Raw genomic sequence first — 12,400 nt, forward strand, 5'->3', positions numbered from 1 at the left:
GGAGGAGGCGGGTGGGGCTGAGGAGGAGGGTGGGGCTGAGGAGGAGGGTGGGGGTGAAGGTGGGGCTGAGGAGGAGGGTGGGGCTGAGGAGGAGGGTGGGTGTGAGAGAAATAGATTTTGATTCATGGGGCAGGGCACCAGTACTGGGGAAAGAGGAACCATATATTGGGAATGTCTTCACCTAAACCGTGCTGGGACCAGTGTACTGGTGAAACATATAACTAGGGCTTGAGAAAGGGATTTAAACTAAATAGTGGGGTGTTGTGGGGTGGGGGGGGGGGGGGGAGGGGGGGGGAGAAGCCAAGGGGACCTCTGAGGAGAAATTTAGACGGTTAAAATAATGGACTGGTAATTGTGCAGGGTGGTGATGGGAGTATGGAAGCCTGAACGTAACAGGAAGGGTCAGAGCGCAAAACATAACAGTGCAACAGGAAATAAGGTGGAGAAAAGTGGTTAAAAAAAAGACCGAACCGAAGGTTGTTTATCTGAATGCACACAGGATTTGTGGCAATGTGGATAAATTGAAAGCGCAAACAGAAAGAAATGAGTATCATATGAGAGCAATTATAGAGACTGGGCTGGGACCTGAATATTATAATAATAATCATCTTTATTGGTGTCACAGGTAGGCATCAAGGGTATTTGACATTTTGGAAGAACAGGAACAAAATAAAATGAGGTGGGTGACTTTGTTAATAAAGGCTGAGATCAATACAATAGTGAGAATTGATCTTGGTTTAGGGATCAAAATGTTGAATCATTGTGGGTGGGGATTAAAAATAGCAAAGGAAAGTGGTTTACAGGTCCCCTGATAGTCGGTACATCACAGGACACCGTATACATCAATAAATAATCGGGGCTTGTAAGAAAGGTATTGTAATAATCGCGAGAGAGTTTACTCTTCATGTAGATTGGATGAATCAAATTGACAAAAGTAGCTTGGAGGATGGGTTCATGGCATGTATTTTGGTCAGTTACTTTCTGGAACCAACCAGGGAAAAGCCTATTTTGGACCTGGTAAAAGTGGTGTGAGACAGGATTAATTAAGGACCTCATAATAAAAGATCCGGTTGGCAAGAATGATCATAACATGATAAAATTTCATGTCTAGTTTTGAGTGTGAGAAATTTAATCTGAAACTAGCATCTTAATCTGAAATAAAGGCAATTACAAGGGTATAGAGTCAGGAGTTAGCTAAAGTCATCATAGAATTTACAGTGCAGAAGGAGGCCATTTGGCCCATCGCATCTGCACCGGTTCTTGAAAAGAGCACCCTACTTAAGCCCACACCTCCACTCTATTCCCCATAACCCAGTAACCCCACCTAACCTTTTTGGACACTAAGGGCAATTTATCATGGCCAATCCACCTAACCTGCACATCCTTGGACTGTGGGAGGAAACCGGAGCACCCGGAGGAAACCCATGCAGACGCAGGGAGAATGTATAGACTCCACACAGACAGTGACCCAAGCCGGGAACCGAACCTGGGACCCTGGAGCTGTGAAGCAACTGTGCTAACCACTGTGCTACCATGCTGCCCCCCCCCCCCAGTGAAATGAGAAAATTAGGTTAAATGGTAAGAATAACTAGACCCGAGCTGGAATATGGTGTATCGTTCTGGGCGTCACACTTTGGGAAGGAGTGCAGAAGAGTTTTCCAAAAATAGTTCCAGGGAGGAGAAACTGCAGTTATGAAGATGGATTGGAAGCGTGGGTAAGATTGGAAACGTTGGTACTGTCCTCCTTGGAGAGGAGACGGCCAAGGGGAGATTTGACAGAGGTGTTCGAAATCATGAGGGGTTTGACAGAGCAGATATGGAGAAACTGTTCCAGCTCGTAAAAGGGTTGAGAACAAGAGGACACCAATTTAAAATGATTTTCAAAGGGGACAAATGTGATTTGAGAAAATCTTTTTCATACAGTGAGTTGTTTGAATTGAACTTCCTGGGATTATGGTGGGGGCAGGTTCACTCGAAGCATTTAAGGGGCATTAGATGGTTGTTTCATTTTAAATAATGTGTAGGAGTAAAGGAAAAGGGCAGGAAATGGCACTGAGTCACAACGTTCATTTGGAAAGTTGGTGCAGACACAATGGGCCAAATGGCCGCCTACTTCTTCAGGATAACAATTCTGTGAGTCTGAAAAACAGTGGCAGACATTTATGGAGCTAGTTAAAGCTTCTGCGAGAGTATTAAAAGTAAGAGTGGCTTAAGTATAGGTGCCTTTGGGATGAGGCTGGGGAATTAAGAATGGGAAATAAGGAAATGGAAGAGACCTTGGCCGGGATTCTCCGAGCCTCCGCGCCGAAATCGCGTTTGGCGGGGGGGCGGAGAATGGGACGTCAGATCCGCGATCGGTCCGACGCCAGGACACGAACCTCCGGCAACCGGAGAATCGCCGCCAGTCGGGGGCCGTTGAAAGAGGCGATGCTCCATGGTCGACCAGCCGAGTTCCCGCCGGCGTGGTTCACGTATGGTTCCACCCGATGGCAGCTCGGCGTCGCCGCTGTGGTGCCATCCTGCTGGGGGGCGGGGGCATCAGTCTCCAGGGGTCGGGGGCTCCACGACAGCCAGGCCCGCCATCGGGCGCCACCAATCGGCAGGCGGGCATGATCTGGGGGGGGGCCTACCTTCTTCCGTGCTGGCCCGCTGTGTGGGTCCGCCATGTCGTGCGGGTCCGGCGCAGAAGCGGCCGCCAAGCGTATGCGTGGGCCGGCACCCGCAAAGTGCAGGGCCGCGTATCGGCAGCCGGAGCTGCGTGGAGCACTCTGGCACCGTGGGCCACGGAATCGCTGGGCCAAGAGGTCCGTTGACGCCGGCGTGAAACACTAGGTGTTTACGCCAGCATCAACACTTAGCCACCGTTTTGAAGAATCCCGCCCCTTGAACAAATATTTTGCATCGGTTTTCACAGGAAAAGAAACAGAAAGTATCCCAGGGATAATAGAAAATCAAGAGGCAAAAGGGAAGGAGCAACAATCTTGATCACGAGCGAATAATTATTCGGAAAACTAATGGGACTAAAGGTTGACAAGTCCCCTGGACCTGATGGTCTGCACCCTCGGGTTTTAAAGGACGTGACTGCAAAGGTAGTGGATAAATTGGTTGTAACTCTAGATTTTGGAATGGTCCCAACAAGTTGGAAAGCTGCAAATGTACTGTACAAGATAGAGCTGGGAGACGAAGTAGGAAACTACAGCCAGTTAGTCTAACATCTGTCATTGGGTAAATGCTGGAGTTCATTATTAAGAAGGTACTAGCAGGACACTTGTCAATCAGGCAGAATCAACATGTTTTGTGACAGAGAAATCACCTTTGACAAATTTATTAGAATTCTTTGAGGATGCAAAAAAACAGGGTGGATAAAGGGAACCAGTAGATGTAATGTATTTTGATTTCCAAAGGCATTTGATAATGTGTCACGTGAAAGGCTACTGCACAAGATAAGAGCTTGTGATGTTGGGGTGATATATTAGCAATAATAGAGGCGTGGCTAATTAAAGGAAACCGAGGCAGGATAAAATGGGTCATTTTCAGTTTGGCAAATTGTAACTAGTGGAGTGTTGCAGGCATCAGCACTGGCGCCATTAAACTATTAACTATTTAGAATCTATATTAATGACTTGGTGAAGGGACCGGCTGTATTGTAGCTAAATTTGCTGATGATGCAAAGATAGGTAGGAAAGCAAGTTGTGAGGAGGATACAAAGGGATCTAGAAGGTAATGGTAATAATAATAGCTTATTGTCACAAGTAGCCTTCAATGAAGTTACTGTGAAAAGCCCCTAGTCGCCACCTTCCGGCGCCTGTTCGGGAAGGCCAGTACAGGAATTGAACCCGCGCTGCTGCCTTGTTCTGCTTTACAAACCAGCTGTTTAGCCCACTGTGCTAAACCAGCCCCTAAGGTTAAGTGAGTGGGTGAAAATTTGGTAGATGGAGTATAAGATTAACTTGCTTGAGTACAGATTAACTTGCTTACCTTGCAGGTCAGCTGTTGAGTTCGGGAGTGAGAGCTGGGACCTTAGAATCAGCGCGGGAATTTTGAAAAAGCGCGGGGGCTGCGAGGCAGAGGGGACCGTTTAAAAGGTCGCTGTCTGTGGTGAGGTGAGTACAGATTAACTTGCTTACCTTGCAGGTCAGCTGTTGAGTTCAGGAGTGAGAGCTGGGACCTTAGAATCAGCGCGGGAATTTTGAAAAAGCGCGGGGGCTGCGAGGCAGAGGGGACCGTTTAAAAGGTCGCTGTCTGTGGTGAGGTGAGTTCAGATTAACAACTTACTTACCTTGCAGGCCAAGTCGATTTCAGCAGGAGCGGAGCAGGCTAGTCCATTTCAGCGGGGGCAGTGCGGAAGTGATTTCTGGGAGGTAAGTTTCTCCTTTAAAATTTTTTTAAAAAAATTCTAGTGTTTAAGGTGGGAACAGGAAGTCGACCCGCGGACTTCTGGGAAGACCCTCACCAATAAATTCTGGTGGAGAGGAAACCCGAGACACTACACGTGTAGTGTCTCCCACCCGCCCTCCTCCTCTAACCTAATAATAAAACCCTTTGATGTGAGGTAAGTACCATATTTTATTATTGTTATTAATAATTTTTTTTTTTTTAATATATAAAAAATTTAATTTAGTTGTTAGCCAGATCTTGGTAGAAAGTTAGAGGAATGGCAGGGAAGGGAGTGCAATGTTCCTCCTGCAGGATGTTTGAGGTGAGGGATGCCGTTAGTGTCCCTGCTGATTTTACCTGCAGGAAGTGCTGCCATCTCCAGCTCCTCCAAGACCGAGTTAGGGAACTGGAGCTGGAGTTGGAAGAACTTCGGATCATTCGGGAGGCAGAGGGGGTCATAGATAGCAGCTTCAGGGAATTAGTTACACCAAAGATTGGAGATAGATGGGTAACTGTAAGAGGGACAGGGAAAAAACAGTCAGTGCAGGGATCCCCTGCGGTCGTTCCCCTGAGAAACAAGTATACCGCTTTGGATACTTGTGGGGGGGGGGACTTACCAGGGGTAAGCCATGGGGTACGGGCCTCTGGCACAGAGTCTGTCCCTGTTGCTCAGAAGGGAAGGGGGGAGAGGAGCAGAGCATTAGTAATTGGGGACTCTATAGTCAGGGGCACAGATAGGAGATTTTGTGGGAGCGTGAGAGACTCACGTTTGGTATGTTGCCTCCCAGGTGCAAGGGTACGTGATGTCTCGGATCGTGTTTTCCGGGTCCTTAAGGGGGAGGGGGAGCAGCCCCAAGTCGTGGTCCACATTGGCACTAACGACATAGGTAGGAAAGGGGATAAGGATGTCAGGCAGGCTTTCAGGGAGCTAGGATGGAAGCTCAGAACTAGAACAAACAGAGTTGTTATCTCTGGGTTGTTGCCCGTGCCACGTGATAAGTGAGATGAGGAATAGGGAGAGAGAGCAATTAAACACGTGGCTACAGGGATGGTGCAGGCGGGAGGGATTCAGATTTCTGGATAACTGGGGCTCTTTCTGGGGAAGGTGGGACCTCTACAGACAGGATGGTCTACATCTGAACCTGCGGGGCACAAATATCCTGGGGGGGAGATTTGTTAGTGCTCTTTGGGGGGGTTTAAACTAATGCAGCAGGGGCATGGGAACCTGGATTGTAGTTTTAGGGTAAGTGAGAATGAGAGTATAGAGGTCAGGAGCTCAGATTTGACGTCGCAGGAGGGGGCCAGTGTTCAGGTAGGTGGTTTGAAGTGTGTCTACTTCAATGCCAGGAGTATACGAAATAAGGTAGGGGAACTGGCAGCATGGGTTGGTACCTGGGACTTCGATGTTGTGGCCATTTCGGAGACATGGATAGAGCAGGGACAGGAATGGATGTTGCAGGTTCCGGGGTTTAGGTGTTTTAGTAAGCTCAGAGAAGGAGGCAAAAGAGGGGGAGGTGTGGCGCTGCTAGTCAAGAGCAGTATTACGGTGGCGGAGAGGATGCTAGATGGGGACTCATCTTCCGAGGTAGTATGGGCTGAGGTTAGAAACATGAAAGGAGAGGTCACACTGTTGGGAGTCTTCTATAGGCCTCCAAATAGTTCTAGGGATGTAGAGGAAAGGATGGCGAGGATGATCCTGGATAAGAGCGAAAGTAACAGGGTAGTTATTATGGGAGACTTTAACTTTCCAAATATTGACTGGAAAAGATATAGTTCGAGTACATTAGATGGGTCGTTTTTTGTACAGTGTGTGCAGGAGGGTTTCCTGACACAGTTTGTTGACAGGCCAACAAGAGGCGAGGCCACATTGGATTTGGTTTTGGGTAATGAACCAGGCCAGGTGTTGGATTTGGAGGTAGGTGAGCACTTTGGGGACAGTGACCACAATTCGGTGACGTTTACGTTAAGGATGGAAAGGGATAAGTATACACCGCAGGGCAAGAGTTATAGCTGGGGGAAGGGAAATTATGATGCCATTAGACGTGACTTGGGGGGGATAAGGTGGAGAAGTAGGCTGCAAGTGTTGGACACACTGGATAAGTGGAGCTTGTTCAAGGATCAGCTACTGCGTGTTCTTGATAAGTATGTACCTGTCAGGCAGGGAGGAAGGTGCCGAGCGAGGGAACCGTGGTTTACCAAAGAAGTGGAATCTCTTGTTAAGAGGAAGAAGGAGGCCTATGTGAAGATGAGGTGTGAAGTTTCAGTTGGGGCGATGGATAGTTACAAGGTAGCGAGGAAGGATCCAAAGAGAGAGCTAAGACGAGCAAGGAGGGGACATGAGAAGTATTTGGCAGGAAGGATCAAGGAAAACCCAAAAGCTTTCTATAGGTATGTCAGGAATAAGCGAATGACTAGAGAAAGAGTAGGACCAGTCAAGGACAGGGATGGGAAGTTGCGTGTAGAGTCTGAAGAGATAGGCGAGATACTAAATGAATATTTTTCGTCAGTATTCACTCAGGAAAAAGATAATGTTGTGGAGGAGAATGCTGAGCTCCAGGTAAATAGATTAGATGGCATTGAGGTACGTAGGGAAGAGGTGTTGGCAATTCTGGACAGGCTGAAAATAGATAAGTCCCCGGGACCTGATGGGATTTATCCTAGGATTCTCTGGGAGGCCAGGGAAGAGATTGCTGGACCATTGGCTTTGATTTTTATGTCATCATTGGATACAGGAATAGTGCCAGAGGACTGGAGGATAGCAAATGTGGTCCCTTTGTTCAAAAAGGGGAGCAGAGACAACCCCGGCAACTATAGACCGGTGAGCCTCACGTCTGTAGTGGGTAAAGTCTTGGAGGGGATTATAAGAGACAAGATTTATAATCATCTAGATAGGAATAATATGATCAGGGATAGTCAGCATGGCTTTGTGAAGGGTAGGTCATGCCTCACAAACCTTATTGAGTTCTTTGAGAAGGTGACTGAACAGGTAGACGAGGGTAGAGCAGTTGATGTGGTGTATATGGATTTCAGCAAAGCGTTTGATAAGGTTCCCCACGGTAGGCTATTGCAGAAAATACGGAGGCTGGGGATTGAGGGTGATTTAGAGATGTGGATCAGAAATTGGCTAGCTGAAAGAAGACAGAGGGTGGTGGTTGATGGGAAATGTTCAGAATGGAGTTCTGTCACAAGTGGAGTACCACAAGGATCTGTTCTGGGGCCGTTGCTGTTTGTCATTTTTATCAATGACCTAGAGGAAGGCGCAGAAGGGTGGGTGAGTAAATTTGCAGACGATACTAAAGTCGGTGGTGTTGTCGATAGTGTGGAAGGAAGTAGCAGGTTACAGAGGGATATAGATAAGCTGCAGTGCTGGGCTGAGAGGTGGCAAATGGAGTTTAATGTAGAGAAGTGTGAGGTGATTCACTTTGGAAGGAAAAACAGGAATGTGGAATATTTGGCTAATGGAAAAGTTCTTGAAAGTGTGGATGAGCAGAGGGATCTAGGTGTCCATGTACATAGATCCCTGAAAGTTGCCACCCAGGTTGATAGGGTGGTGAAGAAGGCCTATGGCGTGTTGGCCTTTATTGGTAGAAGGATTGAGTTCCGGAGTCAGGAGGTCATGTTGCAGCTGTACAGAACTCTGGTACGGCCGCATTTGGAGTATTGCGTACAGTTCTGGTCACCGCATTATAGGAAGGACGTGGAGGCTTTGGAACGGGTGCAGAGGAGATTTACCAGGATGTTGCCTGGTATGGAGGGAAAATCTTATGAGGAAAGGCTGATGGACGTGAGGTTGTTTTCGTTAGAGAGAAGAAGGTTAAGAGGAGACTTAATAGAGGCATACAAAATGATCAGGGGGTTGGATAGGGTGGACAGTGAGAGCCTTCTCCCGCGGATGGAAATGGCTAGCACGAGGGGACATAGCCTTAAACTGAGGGGTAATAGATATAGGACAGAGGTCAGGGGTAGGTTCTTTACGCAAAGAGTAGTGAGGCCGTGGAATGCCCTACCTGCTACAGTAGTGAACTCGCCAACGTTGAGGGCATTTAAAAGTTTATTGGATAAACATATGGATGATAATGGCATAGTGTAGGTTAGATGGCTATTGTTTCGGTGCAACATCGTGGGCCGAAGGGCCTGTACTGCGCTGTATTGTTCTATATTCTATATAACATGGGAAAAAGCGAGGCTGTATCATTTAAATGGAGAGAGACTGCAGAATTCTGAGGTAGAGGGACCTGGTTGTCCTTGTACATGAATCACTAAAAGGCAGCATGCAGCTGCAGCAAAGAATTAAGAATGTTGGCTTTTATTGCAAGCGGGATGGAGTATAAAAGTAGGGAAGTCTTGCCACAGCTGCACAGCACATAGGTGAGACCACACTTGGGAGTAATGTGCACAGTTTTGGACTCCTTACTCGAGGGGTTTTGCACTGGAAGCTTTCAGAGAAGATTCACTACTGGGGTGAAAGGGTTGTCTTATGAAGAAAGGTTGGGCCTATGCTTGCTGGAGTTTAGAAGAATAAGAGGTGGTCTTACTGACGCAATATTCTGAGGAGACTCGGCAGGGTAGGTGCGGTCAGAAAGTTTCCCTTGGTGGGGGGAATCTAGAACTAGGGGGCGATGGCAGCTATTATAAGCTTAATGCTACTACTTTTTAAAAAGTATAAATGGTGCTAACCACAGAGTTTGGAGTACAAGGACATATTTCTCATTAGATCAATTTTGTTTTGAATTAGTGGAGGGCTGTGGCCCAACAGCTGGTTTGGAGTTGCAGCTTTCAACACCCAGATGTCTCAGGTGCCTTGTAACCTCCTCACACAAACTAATTATTCATTTTATTTTTTTCGTTAATGGGACATGGGCAAACCCAGCATTTGTTGCCCTTCCCCAACTGTCCTTGAGGGCATTTAAGAGCCGATCACGCTGCTGTGAATCTGATGTCACATGTCGGCCAGATTTCACTTTCCTAAAAGGACATTTCGTGAACCAGATGGGTTTTTAAATGAAAATGGATGATAGTTTTGTGGTTGCTATTACCGAGATTAGCTTTCAATTCCAGATTTTTTTTTTGCCAATGGACTTTATGGACCTAATCATGAAAACCTGCAGACTATAGTTTGGACACTTCCAGACCTACAGTTTAGTTCAATGCCTAGTTCTGTTTTATTATATAAATTTAGAGTATCCAAATCTTGTTTTTCCAATTAAGGGGCAATTTAGCATAGTCATTACACCTACCCTGCACATTTTGTTTGGGTTGTGGGGTGGGACCACACAGACACGGGGAGAAGATGCAAACTCCACACAGACAGTGACCCGGGGCTGGGATCAAACCCAGGACCTCAGTGGTGTAGGCAGCAGTGCTAGCCACTGCGCCACCATGCCACCCTAGTTCAATGCCTATTATTGACAAGAATTGTATCTTTACTGGAGTTTTCCTGCAGATTATTAAACTCCAGTTCTTTAATTATCTGTTGACAACAACCTCCAAGGAGATAATTGATCTTTTGCTGATGCCCTGCAATCAGCCATCAACAGGTAATTAAAGTGTTCCAGATTAGGAGTTTACACAAGCAGCTTTGTATAGATTCCATTCTCATCAATTTGACAGGTGGCAGCTTGGATTTCAGCGATGACATGACCCCGGTATTGCACTTTTCCTATCTGGCTCAGCATTAGACACTGACTTGCCTTCCATTTGAGAGAACAAAGCTGTACAATTTTGAGAATCTGTGTTTGTCTGTTGCAATATTTTTGTGACAAGAGGTAACTGCAGAAAGAGCAACGGATCATAAAATAGCACCAGCATAGGAGGGGAATTTGCCCCATCGAGTTTCCCATTCAGTTAATTAAGACATCCGAGAGACTTGTTCGAACAGAAATGTTCCATCATTAGATAATATTGTTGTCTCCAACTTGTATTGTTTTTTGCCGTCACTTGATGAGTCCCAGTGTGTGCCGGAATGTTGTCAAAGTTGTCCAGCTGACCAAAGAAGATGTTAAAGCGTGCGAGGCTATATGCTCAAATCCTGGAGCGTGGTTTGCCTCACAGACCATAAAGCACTGCACAAAAGGCTACTTAATAAGATATATGAGCCCATGGTGTTGAGGATTGGTATTAGCATGGATAGAGGTTTGGCTAATAGAAGACAGAAAGTTACGTTAAGAGCGGCATTTTCAGGATGGCAACCTGTGCCACGGTGATCAGTGCTGGAGCCACAATTATTTACAATATACATTCATGATTTGGGGAGAGGGAAGTGAATGTACTACTTACTGCTAAGTTTGCGGATGGGTCGTTAAGTATGTTCAAGGTCGAGATAGACAGATTTTTAATCAGTAAGGGAATAGAGGATTATGGGAATAAGGTGGGAGAGAGGAGTTGAGGATTATTACATCAGATCAGTCATGATGGGCTAAATGGGCTACTTCTGGTCCTACATCTTATGGTCATATACGGTACTGCTAACACCAAGCCAAGCTGATAGATTGTATTGTTCTTACGCAGTGAGGCTACAAACCTTTTGTTTCACAACTGCTCTCACAAAACTTATTACTGTAATGTTCAATTACCTGATTAATGTCTTTGCTTTATTGGCATCACTTTCTTCTCCATTTACCTGGAGCAGTTTGTCTAGCGTTGGGATGTCTTCAAAGGAATGTTTCATAGGTTCAGATGGAAACGAGTCCAGGAAAACCTTTTCCAAGAGATCCCTTGTATCGGCCTAAAGGAATTAAGATATTTCAGCTGCAATATTCTTTCACGTTTTCCAAGGTCACATGATAATTAACAAGAAAGTCTATTCAGCCCATCTTATTTGTGCGTGTCAGCGCGGCTCAGTTGATAGCACACTAGCCTCCTTTTCACCAACGTTTTAGGTTCAAGTCTCATTCCAGGGCTTAAATCCAGCTTGACACTCCAGTGTAGAACTGAGGAAGTGCCTCATGGTCAGAAGTGTCATCTTTTGAATGAAACCCAGGCCCCATCTGAATGTAAACTATCCCCATGACACTAATCTGATAAAGAGCAGGGGCATTGTGCTGGCCAATATTTAAGGTCACAAATAAATGATTTACTGGTCAGTATTACATTTCTGTTTGTGGGAGTTTGCTATGTGGGGAGTTTGCTGTGGGGAGTTTGCTGTGTGTAATTGTCTTCTATCAGATCACCTCTCAGACACTCTCTGTGCAGGTTAAAAATAAAAATAAAATCAAGCTCACCAGTTCTTCCTTAAAACCTGCATATTAGGCAGTAGGCCTTATGGTTCTTCTCTGCATTACCTCCATCACTTGATTATCTATTCTGTGCCTAAGCAACTAGCACTGGTGTGAATGTGCCTTGTTCAGAGCACTACAGTTTGATCATGGCAGCGGAGGGATCCAGAGAGGTGGAGGAGAGGTAGAGCTGGGCTTCATCTGCACCCTAGTAAGCCTCTATTTGTTGGGACCACCCTCATCTGGTTCCATTCATACCTATCCAATGGCAAGCAGAATGCATCTGTACTTTGCCCCCAGCACCATTACTGCTGTAATCCCTCAAGAATGTATTCTCGACTCTTGCTGATCGATATGGCGATACTTGGATATGCGTGCCAACTTCCAAATGCACACTGACGCTCAGTCAGTCTGCCTTCCCACAATATTTCCTGACCCCTCCAATTGGCTTGGTGCTGTTAGCCAGCTGATCTGATATTCAGAGCACAGTGAGCCACAGTATCTTTCAACTGAGTTCAGGAAAACATCTCGCTTATCGCTGCCGGGCTGAACCAGATTGTATTCAACCTCCATGTCCTATTCAACCTCATGCGGAACTTCAGGCCCCATTCCCCATTGGCTGCCTTCATTCCTCTCTCGGCTAATTTGCTGCTGAAGCCACCATTTCTGTCACCTCCAGACTCAAACCAATTCAACTTTCCCTTCAATGACCTTCCATCCTCCAACCCCCTTAGACATCAACTCTTCTGAAACCATGATGCTGATATTTTGCCCATCATCAAAATGTTGCCCTGCATAATCCTGGCCTT

General features: G+C 46.3%; 1 protein-coding gene across 5 annotated transcripts in view; it reads right to left on the minus strand.

Moving 5' to 3' along the window:
• Positions 1 to 12,400, minus strand: part of LOC140401808 (uncharacterized) — a 113,297-nt gene that overhangs the window by 46,118 nt on the left and 54,779 nt on the right. For all 5 annotated transcript variants that reach the window (XM_072489823.1, XM_072489819.1, XM_072489822.1 and 2 more), the window contains exon 3: positions 10,950 to 11,101. In XM_072489823.1, coding sequence (XP_072345924.1) covers positions 10,950 to 11,101 — 152 coding nt within the window. The remainder of the gene's footprint in view (positions 1 to 10,949; positions 11,102 to 12,400) is intronic.

This window comes from Scyliorhinus torazame, chromosome 2 (assembly GCF_047496885.1).
Source record: "Scyliorhinus torazame isolate Kashiwa2021f chromosome 2, sScyTor2.1, whole genome shotgun sequence".
Lineage (NCBI taxonomy): Eukaryota > Metazoa > Chordata > Chondrichthyes > Carcharhiniformes > Scyliorhinidae > Scyliorhinus > Scyliorhinus torazame.